The sequence below is a fragment of the Mus pahari genome, chromosome 12 (assembly GCF_900095145.1).
Source record: "Mus pahari chromosome 12, PAHARI_EIJ_v1.1, whole genome shotgun sequence".
NCBI lineage: Eukaryota > Metazoa > Chordata > Mammalia > Rodentia > Muridae > Mus > Mus pahari.
The window spans coordinates 29,706,999-29,729,087 of record NC_034601.1 but is presented as its reverse complement, the minus strand read 5'-3'; the positions used below and the strand labels follow the sequence as shown (position 1 = coordinate 29,729,087).

Below are 22,089 nucleotides of genomic sequence, written 5' to 3'. Positions count from 1 at the left end.
TGTGTGTGTGTGTGTGTATTTTTTCATGTTTGTGATTCATTGACAAAGTTGGGAGACATAAATCTGTGCTTCTAGTAATTTCATTATTAGATGGAGAAGGTAATGGCCTCATGGGAATGTTAGTATTAACCACGTCTTCACAGTGTGCACCCACTTCACAAACAAGAATATGTAACTAGGTACTGGCATTTCGTATCTTTCCAGAATTGGAGAGTTTCTATACAAATGTATTTGATTTAGTAATTGAATCTAAAATGATAATATCTTGCCATTCACCATTCACAATTATTAATTCTGGGTAGAGTAAAGAGTTAAGAACACAAAATATACCAACAAAACATAAATTCAACAACACAAGTTATATGAGGAAATATAAATAATCTTTTAACTACAAAAGAAATCCCTAAGGAGGACTCAAAATCCAACAACCATCAAGTAAAGAATATAAAGTTTAAACACATCACAATTTGAAGCTTGTTTTAGAATTGAAGGACTGGAAAAAGATATAACAAGCAATTCCTGTAAGAAAGCTAAGTGATTTATAAGCATTTAGAAAATGCTTAGCTTGGGACTGGGGGGATGGTTTACCACAGGAAATAGAGGGCCTGACTCTGGAATCCTAGTGCTTACATGAAAGCTGGGTATAGTGCCATAACATTTACCATTAGCTTCCACATGTACTCAGACACACACATACACACACACATTCAAATATACAAAAATATAAAATAAAAGGCAATAGCTCTTCATAAGGGGCATTTTTGCAGTCAGTGTGAGTCTGCTGTAACCATGTGGACGACAGCTTGGTAATATCCAAGCTCTAAAATATGTATCATCTTTGACAAGATAGTTTTTAAATTCAATTTCTATTTTATGTGTATGGGTGTTTTGCCTGCATGTCTGTGCACCACATGTGTGCCTGGTGCCAGTGAGGACAAAGGAGGGTGTCAGGCCCCTAGAGCTGGAGATACCGATGGCTATGCACTGTCATATGGGTGCTGGGTACCAAACCGGGTTCTTCTGCAAGGATAGCTTAACTATTGAGCCATTTCTCCATCCCCTGGACAGGTTTACTCAGAAATAACTATACATATGCAAAAGCACATAAAACAACACATACACACACACACAATATACATTTGACAAGAAACTGAAAACTAGTTAGATACCATACAAGTTATGATTCATCCATGTGATGAAATACTAAATGCACACATATTAAAATGAATAAGATATCCAAATATATTGACATAGAAAGAGCACAAAAAAGACTTGGGGGATAGTCCAGTGATAGGGCATGTGCAAGGCCTTGGGTTTACTATCCACTACTGGAAAAAAAAATCACTAAGACACACATAAAGTGAAAAAGAATAAGAATAAGCTGAAGATGGACTCTGATGTTCTAAAGAGTTTCCTCAGTAATAAAACACGCAGATCTGGGAGAAGAGGCACAGAGTGATGACCCAGATTATAAAACAGAATGCCTCTTCTTCTGGTATCTTCCAGAAAAACAGCAACTACTTTATATGAGAAAATGACTTTTTTATTTTTTACATACTTTTTGTATGCTGTTGTTCAGATTCATCTCTTTTGAACCATTAGTCAATTTGAACTTTCTATCACTTATTACAAGCCTCCCATCCCCATCCTGTCCTCTAAGTGTGATACTTTCACATATGCCCTTTAAAAAAAATAAACACAGAGTGGAGGGGCTGGGGAGATGGCTCTCTGGGTGACAGAGCTTGCTGTGTAAGCATGCGGACCTGATTTTGAACCCTCACCATGCAAAAAAGTTGGGTATGGCTATGCATGATAACCCCAGCACTTGGAGGTGGAGACAGGAGGACCCTGGGTGCTCACTAGCCAGCCAGCCTAGCTAAACAGCAGTCTCTACTTCAGCCCGAGGTCCTATCCTCAGGGGATAAGATGAAAAGCATAGAGGAAGGCATTCAACAGCAACATCCTCCTGTTGTCTTCACATGAATGTGCCCGTGCAAGGCATCCCCTCACCCCCCCCCCAACACACCTCCCTCCCATCTTCTCTTCCCCCAACCTTAAAATGTGGCATGGAGAGAAACTTCCGTAACAGAGTCTGCCAATTTACCTGGGCGCCTCCTTATTAACACATGTTCCCCAGAAGCCCACGTCCCCCCAAGGACTCTCAGCTCTGTGCCTGCTGCTTCCTTTATCTCTTCTGCTGGCTCCTGTGTTTTAGCTGAGGAGCACACTGAAACTCCTCCCACAATGAAAACACTCTTCAAGCCTAATTGTACCAGTAGATACTCTTTCCTTATTCCCTGCTTTTACATTTTTGCTGTTTTATAATAAATACTAAAAATTAATAGCAAAAACAATGTCTCAGAAATGGATATTACAGATACTATTTTAAATGCATTCAGTTTAAATACATTTGATTTTGACAAGAGATAAAAACAGCTGATATTTAGGCAAATATTCTTTAATTAGCTTACTATCATGTAACTGCATGAGGGTGAAGCATAAGTACACTAGCCTACATCTATTTAAAGTGCAAACGTCTACGCATTTTCTCATGTGGTGTGGTAAGACCCTCACCATAGTGAGAGCCACAGCATCTGAGTTTTCTCAGGCCATCTTCATCCTCCTCCTTTCCTGCACAGACAACCACTATCCACAGTTCAGACTGCTGATTCTGACTATGAGATGATGCTCTATTCTGAACCACCATCCAGGGTATTTGGGGATATACTAGGTAGGGGCTTCTATAGTTAAATTCGACAAGGCATTACAGGTTACAGATATCTTGTAGGTTGGGAACAAGCAGACTAAATAGAGACAACTGTGTTTCAAGTATCACAAAAGTTATGGACATTTCAAAATGCCCAAAGTACATTAGAAGCCATGCACCTAGCAGTTTTTCTTTTTGCCACAAGATGGCAATAAACTTCAAGTTGTGTGGGGGAAGGGCGGAGAGGGAAAGGATCAGTTTTCTAGTTAAGATAAGTAGTTTACAAATGTCTACAAAGAACAAAAAAGAAAATCACTTGTAAATAAGACTACCCATTCTGTTTCTTATTTATAGTGAAATTTGAGTGATTCTTTCCAAATAAAGATTAAAAAATAGCACAAAATTCCCACAGTGCTACTGGAAGTCCCATTCTATCCAAAGGAACATAGCTAACAAATTCTGCATCTTTTTCTGTAATTTTTATTACTTTAAAAGATCAAGTAAATAACAGTGGCAATAGACTGTTATACAATCTTTTCTCCCTAGTGACAGACAGCTAAAAAGCTTTACTGTTAGTTCCAAAGAAGTGGATATCAATTAAGTTAACGCCCTTAGAAAAATTAAAAACTGGTGACAAATTAAAGAGCAAGCCTCCTTTTCACGAGTGGCTTATAAAGGATCCTACAGCAATTCTAAAACATTCTGAGGAACAGAAATGAGAACCACTGTGGTCATGGTCTCCATGATGACCATGTTAAGATGATAATAGTCTCAGACTAGGTCCTAGTATGCATAACAAACCAATTATTTGAAATTATTCCTTTAAATTACAGGTGGCAAATGTGAGGGACAGTTGCTGTTCACTCTATGTGACTTACTCTTCATTTTAGTTTTTGTAAAATTAATACTGTTACAAGAACCCCTCAGATTAGAACTGATGACAGTATTATTAGAAGTTAGGCCCACAACTCTACCCACAAATGAGATCCCTTGCTGCTAAGCACATAAGTCTCACTAGATGTTTCTCTGTGGGTTACTCTCCAACCAGGAATCCTTTTTTGCTGTTTTCAAGTCTCTTGAAAACTGTGTGTGCGTCCCTGCAAGTCTATCTGTGCTCTCGAGAACACTGTCAGAGCACATTACAGCACAGAGCTGAGAAGCATCTGAAAATGAACTCCAGCATGAAGTACATCGACAGATCCCGGATGATACGCTTCAGTGGTCAACGTTAAAACAATACTGATAATAGATGGGGGGATTTCCTTACATTTCAAGACAACTCACTGGTTTGAAGCTTTCTTAAACAAGTTAAGAACATAACTCCAGCAAGTTAATATGACTAAAAAGAAATGTAGGAATTGAAGCGTTGTCCTATGTCTAAGTACATCTAAATATGGCAGGGCTGCCCCCACTCAGCTCTCACAGCAGGGTCTCTTCCCTGGTGCCATGTCCCAGGCATCTGTCCGGAGGGAGCATGTGACTTGTTTTAGGTTTTAGATCACAAAATGACTTCTGGTCCAAGACATGAGATGATTACATTCACACTCCCTTCCCTATCACTCCCTGGAAAACATACTGAGACAGTGGCTTCTTAAAGCAAAAAGAATCCTAGATTCTGAGCCAGGATGGAAAAGAGGCTTCAGTGACCCGTGATGGTCTTGGAGGAAGGAAGAACACACTTGTCCTAAGAATCAGATGTTTGTTATTGTAAAACAACTTAGATTAACACAGTAACCACCCGAGGCAGGCCCATCTTCCGGTGTAAATGCTAACAGGTGACTACAGACATAAAACAGGTGGAGAACATACATCCTAGTGGGCAGAAGTGATGGAAAGTTAACAAATGTGAAACCTTCAGAACCTGAGAACGGGAAGGCATAAGTACTGGAGACTGAAATATGTCTGTCTCCTTGGCATCTGGGCTCCAGCTGTGGAGCACCTTCACCTATAGACAAAAACATCCAGAGCAAGTCTCACCTCCGCAGCTGAGCGTTCTCACTTCTCAGGGGCTGCAGGGCCAGGGCTATTTCAACTTCCACATTTGGGTGGCCACTCACCGCTGAAAGTCCAGATATGCACGCCTCCACTTCTGCCACCAACCTCTGAACTTCTGAGTCCTCTATAAAAGGCAACTGAATAAAATCAGTATTTTAAATTGACAAGATTACTGGCATGTATTACTAAAAGCATTTATAGAAAATATGTACTCATTATAGATTTCAACTTCATTACTCATTCCACTTTTCTTTATCTTGCTGTCTATACTTACTCACTCAGAACTATTCTAAGGAATTGTTAAACTGAGTAAAGATTAATCTTAAATCACAAAGCTATTACAGTTAGTGAATTTTCTTCCAGTTAAATGAAATGGGAAACAGATCCCCACATATCTCCTGGTTGGCACTTATCAACGTTCTAAGGTAGACTCAATGATTGCTGTGCAAGTTTCCTATAACTGCTACTCTCTAAACAACAAGACTTTGATCCTGCATTTAAAAATATAGTTCATCACCACTTGGTGGTGGCACACACCTTTAACCCCAGCACTCCGCAGGGAATGGGTGGGAATGGGGTTAGGGAGTGGAGACGGGGCAGGGGCAGAGGGATCTCTGAGTTTGAGGCCAGTCTGATCTAAAGAATGAGTTCCAGGTTGCCAGAGCTACCCAGAAAAAAAAATGTGTCTTGAAAAACCAAAAATATAGTTCATTTTAGGTGATTCAGTTGGCAAAATACTGAATGTGGATTTTCTAAGATATGACTTCATTATTTAAGTTTATAAAGTGCAACTAATGTGACCCAGCCGACCTCTGTCTTTTGTTACTAACTGTGGAGAGCAGCTATGACTGCAAGTAGTCAATACACGCAAGGAGCAAGTTCGAATTCCATTCTTTTTTGTTCCCTCCATCCCATCAAAGCATTCGAGGTAATCAAGTATATACAGGTGTATTCGCTTCCACAGTATCTGAACACTGGTGGAAAGTGCATGCACAATGAACAACTGTGTCAGCAACTGCATGGTCCTCTCTCTATAGAGCAGTTCTGCTCATGGTTCTGAGGGTGGAGAGCTGGCTCAAACAGTTTTTAGAGCTTTGACCATAGTCAAACCACATAAAGATTGCATGACTTATTGTGTCTAACATGTTTGAATTATGTATGCACAGCACAATAGCTAAAATGAAGGAATGGAGACACATTGCCTCATGTACTAATTTTCTGTGGTGAGAAGGCTGGAAACCTAACCTCTTAGCAGTAGGAAAGCTGTACTGCTATTTCCTACCATCAGTCACTGTCCTGCAGAGTAGTTTTTGACTTCAGTCCTTCCTCCTTTCTAATTGAGATTTTTTTTTATTTCTTATTCTTTGGCTAATATTTCAATGACTTCATTCTTTTAGTCTAAGCTTCTTCACAGTTAAATAGAACTAAAAAAAAAAAAAAAAAAAAAAGGTATCTATCTCCTTGGGTTGCTGAGATTAGAATGAGATGCTATTATCCTTACCTGACATGCAGGTGATTCCAAGAGTGCTCGGAGACTCCCGAGAGGTCACTCGAGAGTACAGCACAGTGCTGAGCAAGGGAGCACTCAGGACAGCAGACACTGGTGCCATTGCTGCCACTGCTACTGCCATGATTAAAGATTTGGACAAAAGAAACAAAGAGCTAGGTATGGTGGCACATGCCTTTAATCCCAGTACTTGGAAGAGGGAGGTAAATTGCTTCCTTGAGTTCAAGTCCAGCCTGATCTACAAAGCAAGTTCCGGGCTAGCCAGAGCTATATAGTGAGTCCCTATCTCAAAAAATAAACAAAAAACAAATAAACAAAAACTGTCTAATTTGAAGATGTTAAAACTGCAATTTTGGGCTGGAGAGATGGCTCAGTGGTTAAGAGCCCTGACTGCTCTTCCAAAGGTCCTGAGTTCAAATCCCAGCAATTACATGGTGGCTCGCAACCGTCCATAAGGAGATCTGACACCCTCTTCTGGTGTGTCTGAAGACAGCTACAGTGTACCTACATGTAATAATAAATAAATCTTTTAAAAACCTGCAATTTTAATACTTAACCTATGGTTTAACTATACTGCATTTACAAGGATTTTAGAGGTCTGTATGTGTCAGCCTATAAATGGCAGCTATTCTGTTAGCTCCACAATCAATTACTGTGCTTTCTAAGATGACATATTTGTAATTCATTCCAAGCAAATGCCACTACTTTAAAACACACACACACACCCCAAAACAACAACTTGGCTCAAAGACCTTTTCCCTTGATTTAAGAAAAAAACACTAAACATAAACAGAGAAGCTAGTGAGCAGCTAAACAAAGCTGTTAGAAAAGCGGGGTCTGTTGAACAATGTAACACCTAGTTATTAAGTGAGAGAAGTCAATTTACATCTTTGCTAAATAGAAAAGTCACCCAGGGAGGAAGACTAGGGCTCCAACGCCAGCAGCAGCTGCAGAGCGAGCTGGGAGCTACCCTAGACTCTATGAACCCTGTCTCAGCAAACAAACTAAGGCCTCAGACTCAAGACAACAAACAGAGCTATGTTCCTTATTGGGTCAAGATACAGTTCTGTGAGAAACGCCAGACACTTCTGCTCCATCACCATCATCTGAATGACATCTAGAAAACACAACACTGCTACCAAGCATTATAGATCACAGAAAAACATGAAGTGCTCATCTACCTTCCATCAGGGCCTTGAGCTCTCCCAACAAGCACTTGGCAAGTCTGACTTTTTCAGCAGTCTGGCTCACATTTTCTGCCAGCTGCACATTCTTGGCTATTTTTGCATCTTGCACATGTATGCTTAAATGCTTTCCTTCATTTGTGGCCTCTTCAATTTGTTCTTTGGCACATTTTTCTTCAATAGTGGCCAAGAAGGCTGGCTGTAACTGGAAGGGACTCTGGTATGCCTGACTGTCCGAGAGAGCGTCCTTTCCATGAGCTGGAGACAGAGACGTGTGTGTTTGGAAACACTTTAGTAATTTTGCATCCTTAGGAGCTCTCTGTTGGGGCAGAATACAACTCACAAGATCCAGCTGCTGACTCTTTGCAACAGCTGGACTGTCAGCGTGGGGAAGGCCACATGCAACTCCAGGATGGACACTAAACGGATCCCTGGGAACATCACTGTACTTCACAGAGGTTGCTTGACTTTGTGATTCAAACTGGTTATCAGCATCAGTCTGAACTTCCTAAAGCAAGAAAACAGCAAGCCTTCAAACGTGTGAGCAGACATCGTAGGACTAAAAAAACACAAGTGAATTAGTAGTAGAACATAATTCTCTATCACTACTAACCAATTTTGGATATTTTCAGCTTTCCAGCAAACTGGACTTCCTCACTGCACAACAAAGACTAGTTTTTCAGAGCTTAAGTAGATCACTCTGCAATGTGGGAACATTAGCCACGATGAAAATAGATTGTTTACAAATGCCACACATGCTTTAAAAGCATCAAAAATTAGTCCACATTTGGACTCAAACAAACATTTTCATTTTGAGAAACATTTTAAGAAGCAAGTTCAGAGGCTGGAGTGATGGCTCATCTGTTAAGACTTGTTACTCTAGCAGGGGGCCTGGGTGCAGTTCCCAGCACCCACAGGGCTGCTCACAACTCCAGTCCCTGGGGATCCAATGCTGTCATGCATGTAGTGCACAGACATACATGTAGGCAAATCCCCACACATATAAAAACAAAATAGGTATTTTATTTAGAAAACACACACAGAGCTTTGATAAAAATATATTCAGCAGGAATGGAGCCCAGTGGTAGTGTGATTGTGTTGCATGTGAGGTGTTGGGTTCAATTTTTAGGACCAGAGAAATAAAAATGTTTGTGCATATATTAAATGTATATGAATTTTAGAGAAATAAAACTAGCTGTTAGCCCAATGTCAAATCAGAGACTAGTGATTTTATTATACAACTTAGCTCAGAGACATGTATCTTAAGAGAAAAACACCCACAAAATATAGCTTAACTATATAAAAGGCATATATCAAGAAAACAGTCATACTACTGTATTAAGTGGAAGAGCAGCACATAACTGTAAACCAAAGCTCTTATTTTAAAGGCGCGGCATTGAGTGAGTGAAAACACACTTTACCAGGGAACTGGCTGTGCTTGGGTGGTCGGAGGCTTGATTTCTCTTTTCTCATGATTTCTTCTCTTTCTCTCTCACTACTGTTCTTAAGAGTTAAAAGTTTTTAATCCAAAAAATTATGAAATTGGTTTTATATCCTACTATATTTGATCAATAAATTCAGTACATTGCTAAGATGACAATTTCTCTAAGCAAGCCACTTCTTTAGCAACAAACTATATATACCCACAGAGTGGACCATTAGGGGGCAGGATGGCTGCGGAGGTGGCCAGACAGAAGTGGAAGGAGAACAGCCAAAACCAGAATGTGGTGCTGCCTGAGAGCCTATGGAGTTAAAAAGAAAGAAGTATGCATCATTCATACCTTACAGTGTTTATATAATTACAAAGTAATTTAAACATAGTTCACATTCAACATTTGAAACTATGGTAGGAACTAACCTGAATTAGACATGGTATGACACACAGCATGTATTCCATTGGGTCCATTTTTTAAAGCCAAGCTATTCATCAGTGACATTTGAGTCTGCACATGCTCACAGAGGGCTTGGTATATTATCGGTGAGTACATTCTATAATGATCTTGTAGTGACCAATGCTGTGCTGTGTCACTTCCAGTAGAAGCTTCATTAGATATCCATTTCCTATTTTCTGATGATACTAATGTGGAGAAAGGAAGTGAGTTTTTAAATGAGTCTTCAATAACTTTTACTCTAATATCTTTATGGTAGCTCCCAGAAGAAAATCATCCCAAGTTCTTTTGAAAGTAATTAAGTTTCCCCAGTCAAAATTCATGTGTACTTATTAAAATAAATAAGTGCTACCTGGAAAATCTCCCTTTCAGTTACAACACCTGTATGGTACTGCATTATCACTAAAGGTCACTAAACTTCCACCTGGTTCCATGTCCTGTTCTTCTCAGTGGAAAACAGAATAGAAAGAAAAAACATTTTGTAACTTTGTATGCTTTCATAGTTAAAAAAAGAAAAAAGGTCAAACAGTGAGAACAGTGGACAATTAAAAAGAAAAAAACCCATCTTAATCTAGCATTAAACATTTCCCCAGATCTGACCACCATCTACTTTTCCAACTCTCTATTGCTCTCAACTCAAATCTTTCATCCACTCTAGGCCAGTGTAGACACGTGCCACAGGACTTCTTGTGGTATCCCGGGTGCTTCTGGCTGCTTCTGTAGACTCAAGCCATTCAGCAGAGCCTCACAGTTTCTTCTGGATCGAGCCACTGCCACTGATTCTTGGTTGGCGTTTTGGACTACACTACTGATATCCTGACAATGAAGATTATAATTGCCCCAAAGAGCTATTTCTAAACAGGTCCACATCCCCCATTTCCTACTAACTTTTCTTTTCTCCTACCTCTGGTAGGTAGGCTAGAAGTCAAGGTTGACGTGTTTAAGAACCCTTATTAAAGTAGGTTTTTGGAAACCCTAAGTACCACTTCACCACCCAGCCCTTCCCCCTACCTCCACCACCATCTCCTCTGTTGCTCTTCAAAAAAGGGCAGGCCTCCCATGGATATCAAGCAGAACCTAGGCAGGAGTGTGGTTTATCTTCATTATTAAAGGCCTCATTAGTCTATATGTAAAGTATAAGCCTGATAATAATAAGCTAAAGAATGAAAAAGGTTTTGATATAGCACTGTTTTATAATGGGTATAAAAAAAAAAATCTAGATTCTATTTCCCTAAGAAGATTCTCCTCCCAGGATTAACAGAAATGAGAGGCTATGGTAGATCATAAGTTAACAGGTTACAAAATGGACTTAGAAAATAGCTTGGGTTAACACCTACAAAAAACAAATACAAATGACGCAATCCCATGAGCACTTACAACTACTAAAGGACATATACTAGAATGCTCACTTAGTAGTTGTATAATAACCTTGAGGATTTGCCTAACTTCCCTTCCCTTTTCTCGTATTGGAAGATTGGTGACTGAAAGAATACTGCTTCTTTGGAGCAGAGTGGTTTTAGGGCTGGCTGGCAGACTTTGAGGTCTGAGTCCTATTCTGACACCAGTTACTCAACAGATTCAAGCACTGCAGAAGGCAGGCGCAGCCTTTGCAGGCCCTGTCCCTGTCTTTCCTGGGAAGGAGCCCAAACTTTCAATTGGGTGCTATGCAGCAGACTATCACAGCAGTGAGTCTTTAAAACCAGTTTCCTTGTGAAGAGTGTATGTACTGCTGGAAAAGCCAGTCTCAGGTAATGCCTGAACATGGAGAGCCGTGTTATGGAAGACTCACAAGGAGACAAAGGTAGTTTTCTATAAAGGAAAAAAGAATATGCTATTTGTTCTAATCCAACTCTCGGGAGCACACAGCTCACAGCCACTATCCTATTAAAGTCCATGGGAGATCTCCCAAACCAAGTGGGACCTTCTGGGACAACATCCAAGAAAACTAGACAAGTCTACAGAGGGGAGAAGAACGATCAACTGGTGGGCTGGAGAGTCCCTTCAATAATTAAACAAACCCAATAAGCTGTCTGACAATGTCTTTACACATGACCTTGAAAATGAATCTTTAAAGCCTGATGGGCATTACTGAGTGTATGGAGAGCCCAAGGTTTCATATTTTTGGGACACATAACTGAAAGGTGAATGTGACTCTTAGGACTAGTCTCTAGAAACCTGGCAGGGTTGGGGATGATAGCTTAGTGGGGTGTTTGTCACTCAAGCACCCACTTAAAAAGCCAGGCGTAGCCATGGGCATCTGTAAACCCAGACCAGGGGAGCAAAAGACAAGAGGCTCCCCTGAGGTCAGCTCAGCTGGAAGAGCAAACTGGGCTCTGTGAAAAGATTAGTCTCAACAAACAAGATAGATGGAAGTAGTGCAGAATATTTGTGCTGCATGCATGAAGCCCTGGGTTCAAGCCCCAGGACTGCCAAATAAATGAATAATAAGATGAGACGTGAACAGTCTGATATCGAACAAAATCAACTCAATAGAAACAGATGTATAAAAGTTTGGGTCATAGACAGATGCACTTAGCACTTAAAATGAGCAGAATGCATAGAAACAAACAGTTATCTAGGACTAATTGGCTACTCTGGATCTTTTGTTGTTCCATATCAAACTGAGGATTTCTTTCTATTTATGTAAAGAATGAGATGAGGATGTTGGTTGTGATTTCATTGAATCAGTAAATTGTTTTGGTAGGAAGGTCTCACAATGTTAGTTCTACCAAGCTATACACTTGGGAGGTCTTCAAATTCTAGAATGTTTCTTAATCTCTTTCTTCACACATTTAAAGTTTTCATTGTAGAGGTTTTTTTAAACTCTTTTGTTATTTATATTCTAAATATTTTATCTGAGAATCTGGGAAGAGGAGCGTGTCCATGATCTCTTTCTCAGCATGCTTGTTACTCATATGTATTAAGACTGGGAAATTTTTAAGTCAATCATATATCATAACAATTTGCTGAAATTATTGATAATTTCTACAATTTTTCTAGTCAAATTTTGGGAACATTGGGTATAAGATAATTGAACATTGGGTATAATCTTCAATTGAAAATAATTTGACTTACTATTTTCCCATTTGTATCCCTTCTCTTGCCTTATTGCTCCAGCTAATGCTTCAATCACGTTATGGATGAGCAGTAGGGATAGTGGGCACTCCTCTCCCATTCCTGATGTTAATGGGGTTTATTAATGGTTTTATTCATTTAGGATGATGTTGGCCATGAGTTTGCCACACACACCCTTTATTATGTTGCAATATGTTTGCTATAGTCCTACTTGTTCTAGGGCTTTTATTAAGAATGCATGTTGAATTTTATCAAAGACTTTTTCTTTTTTTTTTTTTTGTGCTTCTATTGAGATGATTATATGTTCTTGTATTTTTTGTCCATGCATTTGGTTTTTTACATTTATTTCTTATATATGTTAAAAAATAAAAAATAAAATAAAATAAAAAAAAACAAGAGCAACAATAACAAAAAGTCAAGGTCATTCTCAGCTTCATATCCTGTTTGAAGACAGCCTGACTTTCATGAAACTGTGTCACCAAAATAAATACATAAGTAAACCAAAAAAAGATAAGGCGTTAGGAGGAAGACACCCGATGTCAGTCTCTGCTGTGCGCACATGCACACAGGATTGGAGAGGCCATTTTTCCTTTTTATGAGGGGCAGGCTAGTCATTGGTCTATCCACCTTCCTAATGCTTCTTGATTATATGAACACCTCCAGGATAGGTTGCTGCATCCTTTAGTTTTCAGAGTGAAAAAGTGAGTTTGCATGGTGCCGCCAATCACTTCCTCACATAGAGTTACCCTAACTCACTCCTTCAATCTCCTGTCATTCTTTCAGTCCATCCCCCAACACTGCTTACAGACCTCAAGTCAATCAGTAATGCTTGTCTTTTTACTTTTCATAATCTCATTGTTATTAAATACAAAGACGGAGTAAAATGCAAATAAAATCACCAACTTCTAAAGATTGCTGAACTGTAAGTAACACTTGGCAACGTCTTAGAACAGTATGGAGCACAGAGTAAACACTCAGCAATGTTATATCATCCAATAGTTGCAAACTGACCAGATAAGTAAATATTTCATTTTAATAAATCTTGCTATCTAGAAATATACTTCTAAACATGATCCCTCTGAGATGATGAAAACCCATAGCAATAAGAGATCATCTCTATCAGATGAGCTACAAAACTAGCTAATAACTTCCTATAAAGTATCAGTTTTTATTAAAAATAATTTTACAATAATGAAAATAGAAAACTATCCTCTAAAGCTATTTTAACTTTGGAGTCTAAGATGATCCACGGGAGATCACAGCCCACAGGCACAGCACATAATCTTGTCCTCTCCTTTGGAATCCTAGGCCTTTCTTTTTAGATTTCTGGCTCCTTAAGAACTATCTAATCTGAGGAGCTCTGAGTCCATGTTAACAGGCCCATGTTCTCAATCCACTAGCTCACTGGACTTCCTTCTGCAGTCTTATCAAGCTGAGCTACACAGTCCTGCCTCTGCCAGCAGGTGTCGCCATCCCACAGAAACTTAAGAAACTCCAAAAGCTTCTTTCTTAAAGGGCCAGAGAGGAAACATTTCAGGCTTATGAGCTAACTTGTCTCTGTCACAACTACTCAATGCCCCCATAGTACAAAAGCAGCCATGGATGATCTATGAACAGTAGGTTCTAACAAAGCTTTAATTATAAAGTAAAACTAAACGCCATTTCTAAAAACACAACAACTGGCTATATGGAACTGATCCTAGTTAAGACTGACTGTCCAACAGGAACATAATATAAGCAATATATGTAATGTAAAATTTTAAGTAGTCATACCAAAAAATTAAAGGGAAGACTTACTTCCCATGTTTTAGTTACATGAAGCCAGAGCTGAGGCTGCAGCTCAGTAGTACAATTCTTGCCTACAACACTGAAGGCCTGAGTTTGATCTCCAACACCACAAAAATAAATAAGGAAATATAACAATAGTACTGACAATTCAGTGTCTAATGCCCAGAACTAAAACACTTTTTGTATTAAATCTTCAAAATCCAGCATATATTTATAGTATACCTCAAAACAGATGCTAAACTTTTATTAGAAACGTTCCATCTCTATTTAGACTGTATATAATTTATAGCTGAAAGAGTAAATTTACACACCAGAAGTAATCCAAAAGTCTTAAAAGTTTTATAATTGGATATCAGTTTTCAAATTTACTAAATTAATTAAAATTTCCGCCTAGGGATTAAACAAATAGCCCTGTCAGTAAAGCACCTGCTGGCTCAAGCTCAAGCACCAGAGCTCCCATCCCCAGAAGCTGTCGGGGCTGACAGGCAGTATGGTCCTTAACCCAAGCAAAGGGGAGGCAGGGACAGACGCATCCATGGAGTTTAGTGGCCAGCCAAATCCATAAGCTTCAGGTTCAGTAAGAATAATGATAGGAAGTGAATAAGGAAAGACAAACATGTGTAATACATGGTACAGAGCACTAATGTGAAGACATACATATAAAAATATACACACATTCAGCCTACCAGCGTACTGATCGCTTATAAGCACCACCTGTCAATAAAAAAGCCTATGGCCAATGAGCTGAGGCAGGAAATAGGAGGCGGGACACTGGCAGGAAGACAGAGGATTCTGGAAAATAGAGAGGCACTGGAAATTTGAGAGCCAGATGCTGAGGAAGAAGCCCGTGGGGACTGGAGGAGAGCTAACTAACCAGCAGGTAGATGAACTCAGGATAGAATTAAAAGGAAATTTGCCCTGGACTTGGGTGCATGAAACTGAGGAGAGGTAACTAACCAAGTGGAAGACATAGAATAGTTAGAATGGGTTAAATAAGTTACGAGCTAGTCAGGGGAATGAGCCAAAGCTTATGGCCTAGACATTAATTAATAAATAACTAGTCTCAGAGTTTTGTTTTTTAAAATTTACCCCTCGTGTAAATTGTATGCATGCCCTTAAGTACTGACTGACATTTTTGGCCCATCTGAAGAGCAGGACTAGCTGATTCCACTCTGAATTCCCATTGTAATCTAGTTTGATTGCTATGCAATGTTTATGTGTGGAAACATCACACTGTACCCCATAAATGTGTACAATTCCATGTTAATTTAAGAATGAAATTCATAGTGCAGACTGTTTCAACTTCATTTTGAACTGTTTAATGCTATTAATGCTTTAAAAGACAATATTCTCAAAACTTGTTTTAAAATATTTCCTGAATTACTACACTTAATTTTCAGCAAGGTTAACCATGAAAGCATACAACATCATGGTTTTGGATACAATCAGTGTCAACCATTGGCAGGTTTTTTTTGTCCTATATCCTAACTATAGTTCAACAAGTTTATTCTTTAACTAAGAATATATACACACAAGATAATTTTAAAAGAGTTATGATTTGGGGCTGGAGAGATGGCTCAGCAGTTAAGAGCATTGGCTACTCTTCCAGAGGTCTTGAGTTCAATTCCCAACAACCGCATGGTGGCTCACAACCATGGGATCTGATGCTCTCTTCTGGTGTGTCTGAAGACAGCTACAGTATACTCATATAAATAAATAAATCTTTTAAAAAATTATGATTCAAATCCCCAATAGGCATGTAAAAAGTTCAGCATAGTGGTACATGTTTGTATTCCCAGAACTAGAGAAGCAGGGACAGACAGATCCCTAGCTTCCTGGCCAATCACTCTAGCAGAACTGGTGAGCTTCAGGTTCAGTAAAAAGACATCTCAACAAATAGTGAAAGACACCAGGCACTGACTTGACTCCTGAAATGTACACACACACACACACACACACACACACACACACACACACACATAGCTTGTAGTAAATATAGGGAAAATACTTACGTATTTCTTTTCGGACCACTGAAGGAACGTGTTTTTCAGGCCCTTTCTTTTTAGATCTGTTCTTTCTGCCTTCTAAAGGTTTAGAATTACATCTATTTTCCAAATATACCATTTCTGAGCCTGTTAATAATAAAAAGAAAGGTCTGTAAACATGAAAAAGAACTACCTCATTGATAAAAGATGATCAGCAAAGAACTTTAAAAAATAAAACCTGAATCTTCATTTTTCAAAATGTCCCGCAGCAAAGAAGCACAACCATCAAGTCCCTGTACAGAGTCCGTCTGTAGGAAGAAAGCCGATTAGAGAGAAAAGTCCACCATGCCTCCTCAAATACATCTCTTTCTACACATTTTATCACTGTAGAAACCTGTCTTAAAGCGACGACAGCCTATATACTTCCTTGGTGCAAATCACACTTCACTTTGCCACTGCCGTCCATTTCTTAGCCTTACTTGAGGTCCAATTAAAATAGCATACTGCATCCAGTCACTTTAACCTTACCTGACTTTCTGAATCAGAATGAACAGGACAGGCGGGATCTACATTAAAATGTGCTATTTTTCTTACGTGGGTCCTAGAAAACAAAGTTGATATCCTTAAAAATATTTGCAAATATTTTTTTCAAAGTATGTAAACAATCATTTCCTTTCCAGCAAAGATGGAAAAGAAAGCTCATCTGCCCACATGTGACGTGGACTGTGGGGATTATGCAGACGACTAAGCACCAAACTCTGACTCGGTTGGAATGACCCAGGTAGTGATGGGATATTCTAAGAACATCTCTTACATTCTAAAGGACTGAACTTTTGCTGGTCCTCACAGCCATAGGGAATAATACACTTTAAGGTCACATAAGACTAAAACTGCTCTCCCAGTTTTGCTATCTCAAACTGTTTGCTTAACCTGCCTCAAGAGAAGAATGTAACGACCAAACCCACTTGCCTTAGATTTCCCAGGTAATCACATTTTACAGCCTCAGCTAATGCACAGCTGCAACCTCAAGTTATTTTGCCATGTCCCTGACCCAGAGTAATGCACGGGCATCATTTGCTAAAGATGGCAAACACAGACTTGAAAGCAAATTCCTAAAATCTATCATGAAAAGGTTGAAAGTCACCATTATGGATATTTGCTGATAAGTAGTGTTTGTTGTCTAGGTCAGCTGGAGTGACATAATCCCCTGTAAAACTCTATTAAAGATTCCTGTGAAGGGTCCCATTCCTTCCCCATGGGATGCTTCTAGCGCTGTTCAATAAAGACAGAGTGAAGCCCTCTGCATTTACACAGAGAGAGAGAGAGAGAGAGAGAGAGAGAGAGAGAGAGAGAGAGAGAGAGAGAGAATAGACACACACAGATTCACAGGGCAGCCTTCAGGCAGACAGATTCAGACTCATAAAACAGACTGAGAGGCCAGAAGACACAGGAAGCACGAAGTAGAGAGTTAAATCTGGATTCATTCCTGGTTAAACACAACTCCAAGAACATTTCTTTCCTTAATGTGACACTGATGTGTTATTGGTGACTTTGACTTAATCACTAATAACTTATAATCTGCATAGCACCCAACTACTTGTGGAGGCAGCCCCACTTGTTTTCCTGAGGTAGGCAAAATATGGTCAAGCCCTAAGACCTTAAAGTTTTCCTTAATCTTAATCTAAGTTCAGAGTTCCTGAATTTGGGAGCTTAGAAAAGTACTCACCCTTTCTTTCCATTTGGTAACTTAGCTCCAGGTTGCCTTCCTGAAGATACCACCTGTGACACAATATATTACACATGATATGTAATTACTGTTCCAATAATTGCCATTCTGCATCCCTGCATTAGAACTCAAGTGTTTTTTCATACATCCAAAGTGACACAGTAAATTTTCATCCCTTCTTCTTCCTGTCCTGGCAACGACTTTCTACTTTCCAATTATCTGACTGCAGAGATGCTGGGAAGACAGTTCAGTGAGAGAATGCTTGTCCAGCATACACAAAGCAGGGAGACAGCTCAGCGGGTACACTGACTGCAGCTCAAGCACGAGGCACTGAGTTCAGACCCCCAGCATCTACATGGAAGCCAGGCTTGAGGGCCCGTCTATAACCCCAGCAATGGAGTGGAGGGTGAAGAGCCTCATCCTGGGGATTACGGCAGCCAGCCTAGCCAAAACAGTGAGAGCTCCAGGGTCAGTGAGAGAGCTTGTCTCAAACAATGAAGTGAGGAAGACAAGTGATCCCTGACCTCCACATGCACACACGCAGAGGTGACAATCAGGGTTATCTCCTCATAACCCTGGTCATCTTCCAACTTCTTAGATGGCTGGGCAAGACTAGTACACTGAACACTCTTATCTACATCTCAGTTTCTCACTCTTTTTAAACTTGAATAACAATTTTAAGTTTGCATTTTAAAACTAATATAGATGGGATGACTTTTATGTAGACAAGGTGTTCATCTTTACACACACCCAATGTCCTGGAAGCTATGCAAGAACGTTGTCTTTAGGCAGGAAAACTGGGTATCTGCAGAAGCTGATAAGAGAGCCTTCCAGAACAGGACAATTGGAAAGCTTTATGTCATATGTGCTTTATATCATAATAACTGTATCTGATAATTATAATCGCCACTCAAAAGAAAATGTTAAGACATCAAAGCTCCTAATCCTCCCCTCAGTCCACTCCTAGGTGCCCCCAGTGTTGGCGGCTTCAGTCAAGTCTCCACATGGTTACGTATTTCATAGCAAGAGTCTTACACAGTGATTACCGAGTGTCTCGGTGTTATTTACTCTTCTCTATTTGGATACGCACACACACAAACACTATGTATTTTTGCCCCAAATAATGTTATAGGAAATAAACCTTTACAAAAGGGTTATGAATTTACACTATCATACTAAAACAAAAATGTTTTGCCTGACATATATAATCTCAAAATAGAGCAACATTTCTTTTGTCTGCCCATTTCAAAATAGGTAGAAATCATAATATTCCTAAATGTTCCTTAAGAACAAAATTCCCAAATATAGCTATAAAAATTGAAAACTTTAGCATTATGCTGTAATCTAGATAGACCTGATTCACACTGCACTAATCCCAATTTTGTCCTTTATAGAAAAGAACAAAGGCCAGTCCATATCCAATCCAGAATCACATGGTAACCTAATTGTTGTGGTTTGTGATTCTCCTTTAATCTGGAATAGTTCCTTGGGCTGTCATATTCCATAGCTTTGACATAATTGAAAAGTAAAGGCTAATTGTTCTGCATAATGATTCTCTGAATATTTAGATTGACTGTTTCCTCATGATCTGACTCAGGTTAGGTATTTCTGTCAGGAACACAGCAAGAGATATGTCATTCTCAATACAAGTAGGCAAGTGATTTTCGTTTGTCCTGTTACTGGTGATATACAATGATACACTGGTGATATACAATGGTGTCTGCCAGGATTTTCATCATTAAGATTACTATTTTGTGATTCACTGTCAGCCTGGTCTACAGTGAAAGTTCCAGGACTGCTACACAGAGAAACCCTGTCTCAAAAACAAACAAACATACTATTTTTATCTTTCTAATCAAGTGTTTTATAAGATACCCTGACACTGTGTGGATATCCTCAAACTCTCTCAGTAGTATGAACATCCATTAATGGTTTGTATTTAAGTGAATGTTTTATCAAACTGTGACATATTTATGTAGCTACACAGTTCCTTCTGCATTTATTAGCTGACTTTCAACTAATAGGACCTTTCTTTCTTCCTTATTGATTGGTTAGTGTGAACACATTGATTCCTATTCTAGTCAAAAGACTATGACTCACTACTAATAGTGATGCTCATATGTAAACAAATATACAGGTAAATACACTATACAAAGTGGAAAAAGAAAACAAAAGGATAAACATTAGGGGATGAGGAAGGAATGAGTGCAGGTGATGAACATGAGTGACAAAAGAGGATAGAAAGGTAATTGTTCTAATCCTTTGCCATGGGTTTTCATTTTTTCGTGATGGAAAAGTACATTAATACTCATTCAATAGTGATAGTATGAAATCCAGAGTGAAGCATCACAGCTTCAGAATGGCTATTCTAACTGGACAAAAGTTCAGAGTTCCATAGACTTTGGATCTGAGTGATTTTCATTTGTGATGTTTTCTATTAATGAGTTTTTAATAGCAAAGTTTATTAAAATTTTGTTTTAAAAAAATTAATGCTTGGGTTGGAGAGATGGCTCAGCAGTTAAAGGCCCTGGTTGCTCTTCCAGAGGACCAGCTCAGCGTTCAAGGGCACTAGGTGTGCTTCCAAAGGACCTGAGCTTAATCCCAGCACCAGCACAGAAGCTAGCTCACACCTGTCTATAACTCCAGTTCCAGAGGATCTGGCACCTTGCACAGACATGCAGGCAGAACACCAATGCACATAAAAATAAATACATCTTTTTAAAAAAATATGATGCTCAAATTGTTTCAGAGTCAATCAGAGAGGGAGCTCCTTCAAGTTGGCTGCTTTAACATTTTTAACCAAACTCCACAGCTTTTTTAGATCTCATTTTCTTTTAAAATAGAGAATGTCATAAAAATATTTAACATCTCCTCTGTCTTAACAAAATAAAGTATTACCTACAGGTACGATATCTCACTGACTCCTAGATTTCATATGCTTAACACTTATACTGACTTAACACTGAGTAGCAACCCCATGCTCTCCCCAGCCGCAGCCTAACCACTGCTCTGCTTCTGACTTGGTCTACTTCAGACACATGTGTGGGAAATCATGCAGCATCTGTCCTCTAGAACAACGGAGTCCACTAGGTCAGTCTCACATGTCACAGCTGCTACTGCACATGGCAGACTTTACTTAAGGCTGAAGAATATTCCATTAGATGTATGTGACCGTAATTTCTTTATCCACTCACTCAAGAGTTATTTAGCTATTGTGACTAATACAGCAATGCAAGGAAATGCAAACAGCTCTTTAAAATCTTGATTTCAGCTCTTTTGAATAAATACCAGTAATGGAGCTGGCTAGGTCACCTCAGCTCTACTTTAAATGGTTTGGGATTTTTTGAGACTGGATCTCACTGTTATTCAAGTTGCCCTCGAGCTCATGATCTTCCTGCCTCAGGTTCCCAAGTACTAGGACTACAGTTGTGCATTGTCATGCTCGGCTTGTTTTCTGAGGAAGCTATACTATTTATATTATTCCTACCAGGACTATACAAGAGTACCAATTTCTCAACACCATCACTAATACTTATTTTGTGATAGAAAATATTTTAATTTCCATTTCTTTGATGACTACAGCATATTTCCCTAGACATATTAACAACATGCAACCATTCAAAAACGGAAGTCTCAAGACAGGTTGGGGGGGGTGCAAAATATACATTAACAAGAAAGACATTATAGGAAACAAAGTAAAACCCCAAATCTACTATATGCCAAGTGCTTTCTAAATCTCCAAGACAGAGATGAAATATTCCAGTAGTAGACTAGCACCATGTCCAACATGAAGTGATTTGTGGAAGATTGCAAGATGTAGCCTGAAGAACACACAACTAACGGAGATGTGATGGTGTTGAAAAATATTCTAGAGACGGTTCTTGACATGAGGGCTAGAAGGAAAATGGAATTAACAGGCCCACCATAGTGTGAAAAAAAAGTGGAAGCATGATGGGGCAGAACACCCAGGGAACAGCAGGGCTAAAACTAATTAAGCTCTATTGGACCTGAGTGGATGGGGCGGGGACTACAGAGGATCCAAAATGGCTCTGTTCCAAGCCAAGTGTGTATCTTGAAAATGGGTTCCCCTGTCGTACTTTGGGCAGTTACTAGAGACCATCAAGAGTCACGCGTTTGAGAACGGTGTAGGGCTGGTGCAGCCACTTACTGGGAGACCTCAACAACAGAGACGGAAGATCAGTTCATAGAAGCACCGGTGGAAGCGCCGAGAAG

The 22,089-nt window shown here is 39.4% G+C and overlaps 1 protein-coding gene across 1 annotated transcript in view; it reads right to left on the bottom strand.

Moving 5' to 3' along the window:
• Nucleotides 1-22,089, bottom strand: part of Ccdc14 (coiled-coil domain containing 14) — a 33,408-nt gene that overhangs the window by 10,689 nt on the left and 630 nt on the right. The window contains exons 2-9 of the mRNA XM_021209649.1: nt 17,857-17,909; nt 16,659-16,731; nt 16,369-16,438; nt 16,158-16,277; nt 9,252-9,470; nt 9,041-9,135; nt 7,391-7,901; nt 4,685-4,826 (exon numbers count right to left, since the gene is read on the bottom strand). Coding sequence (XP_021065308.1) covers nt 4,685-4,826; nt 7,391-7,901; nt 9,041-9,135; nt 9,252-9,470; nt 16,158-16,277; nt 16,369-16,438; nt 16,659-16,731; nt 17,857-17,909 — 1,283 coding nt within the window. The remainder of the gene's footprint in view (nt 1-4,684; nt 4,827-7,390; nt 7,902-9,040; nt 9,136-9,251; nt 9,471-16,157; nt 16,278-16,368; nt 16,439-16,658; nt 16,732-17,856; nt 17,910-22,089) is intronic.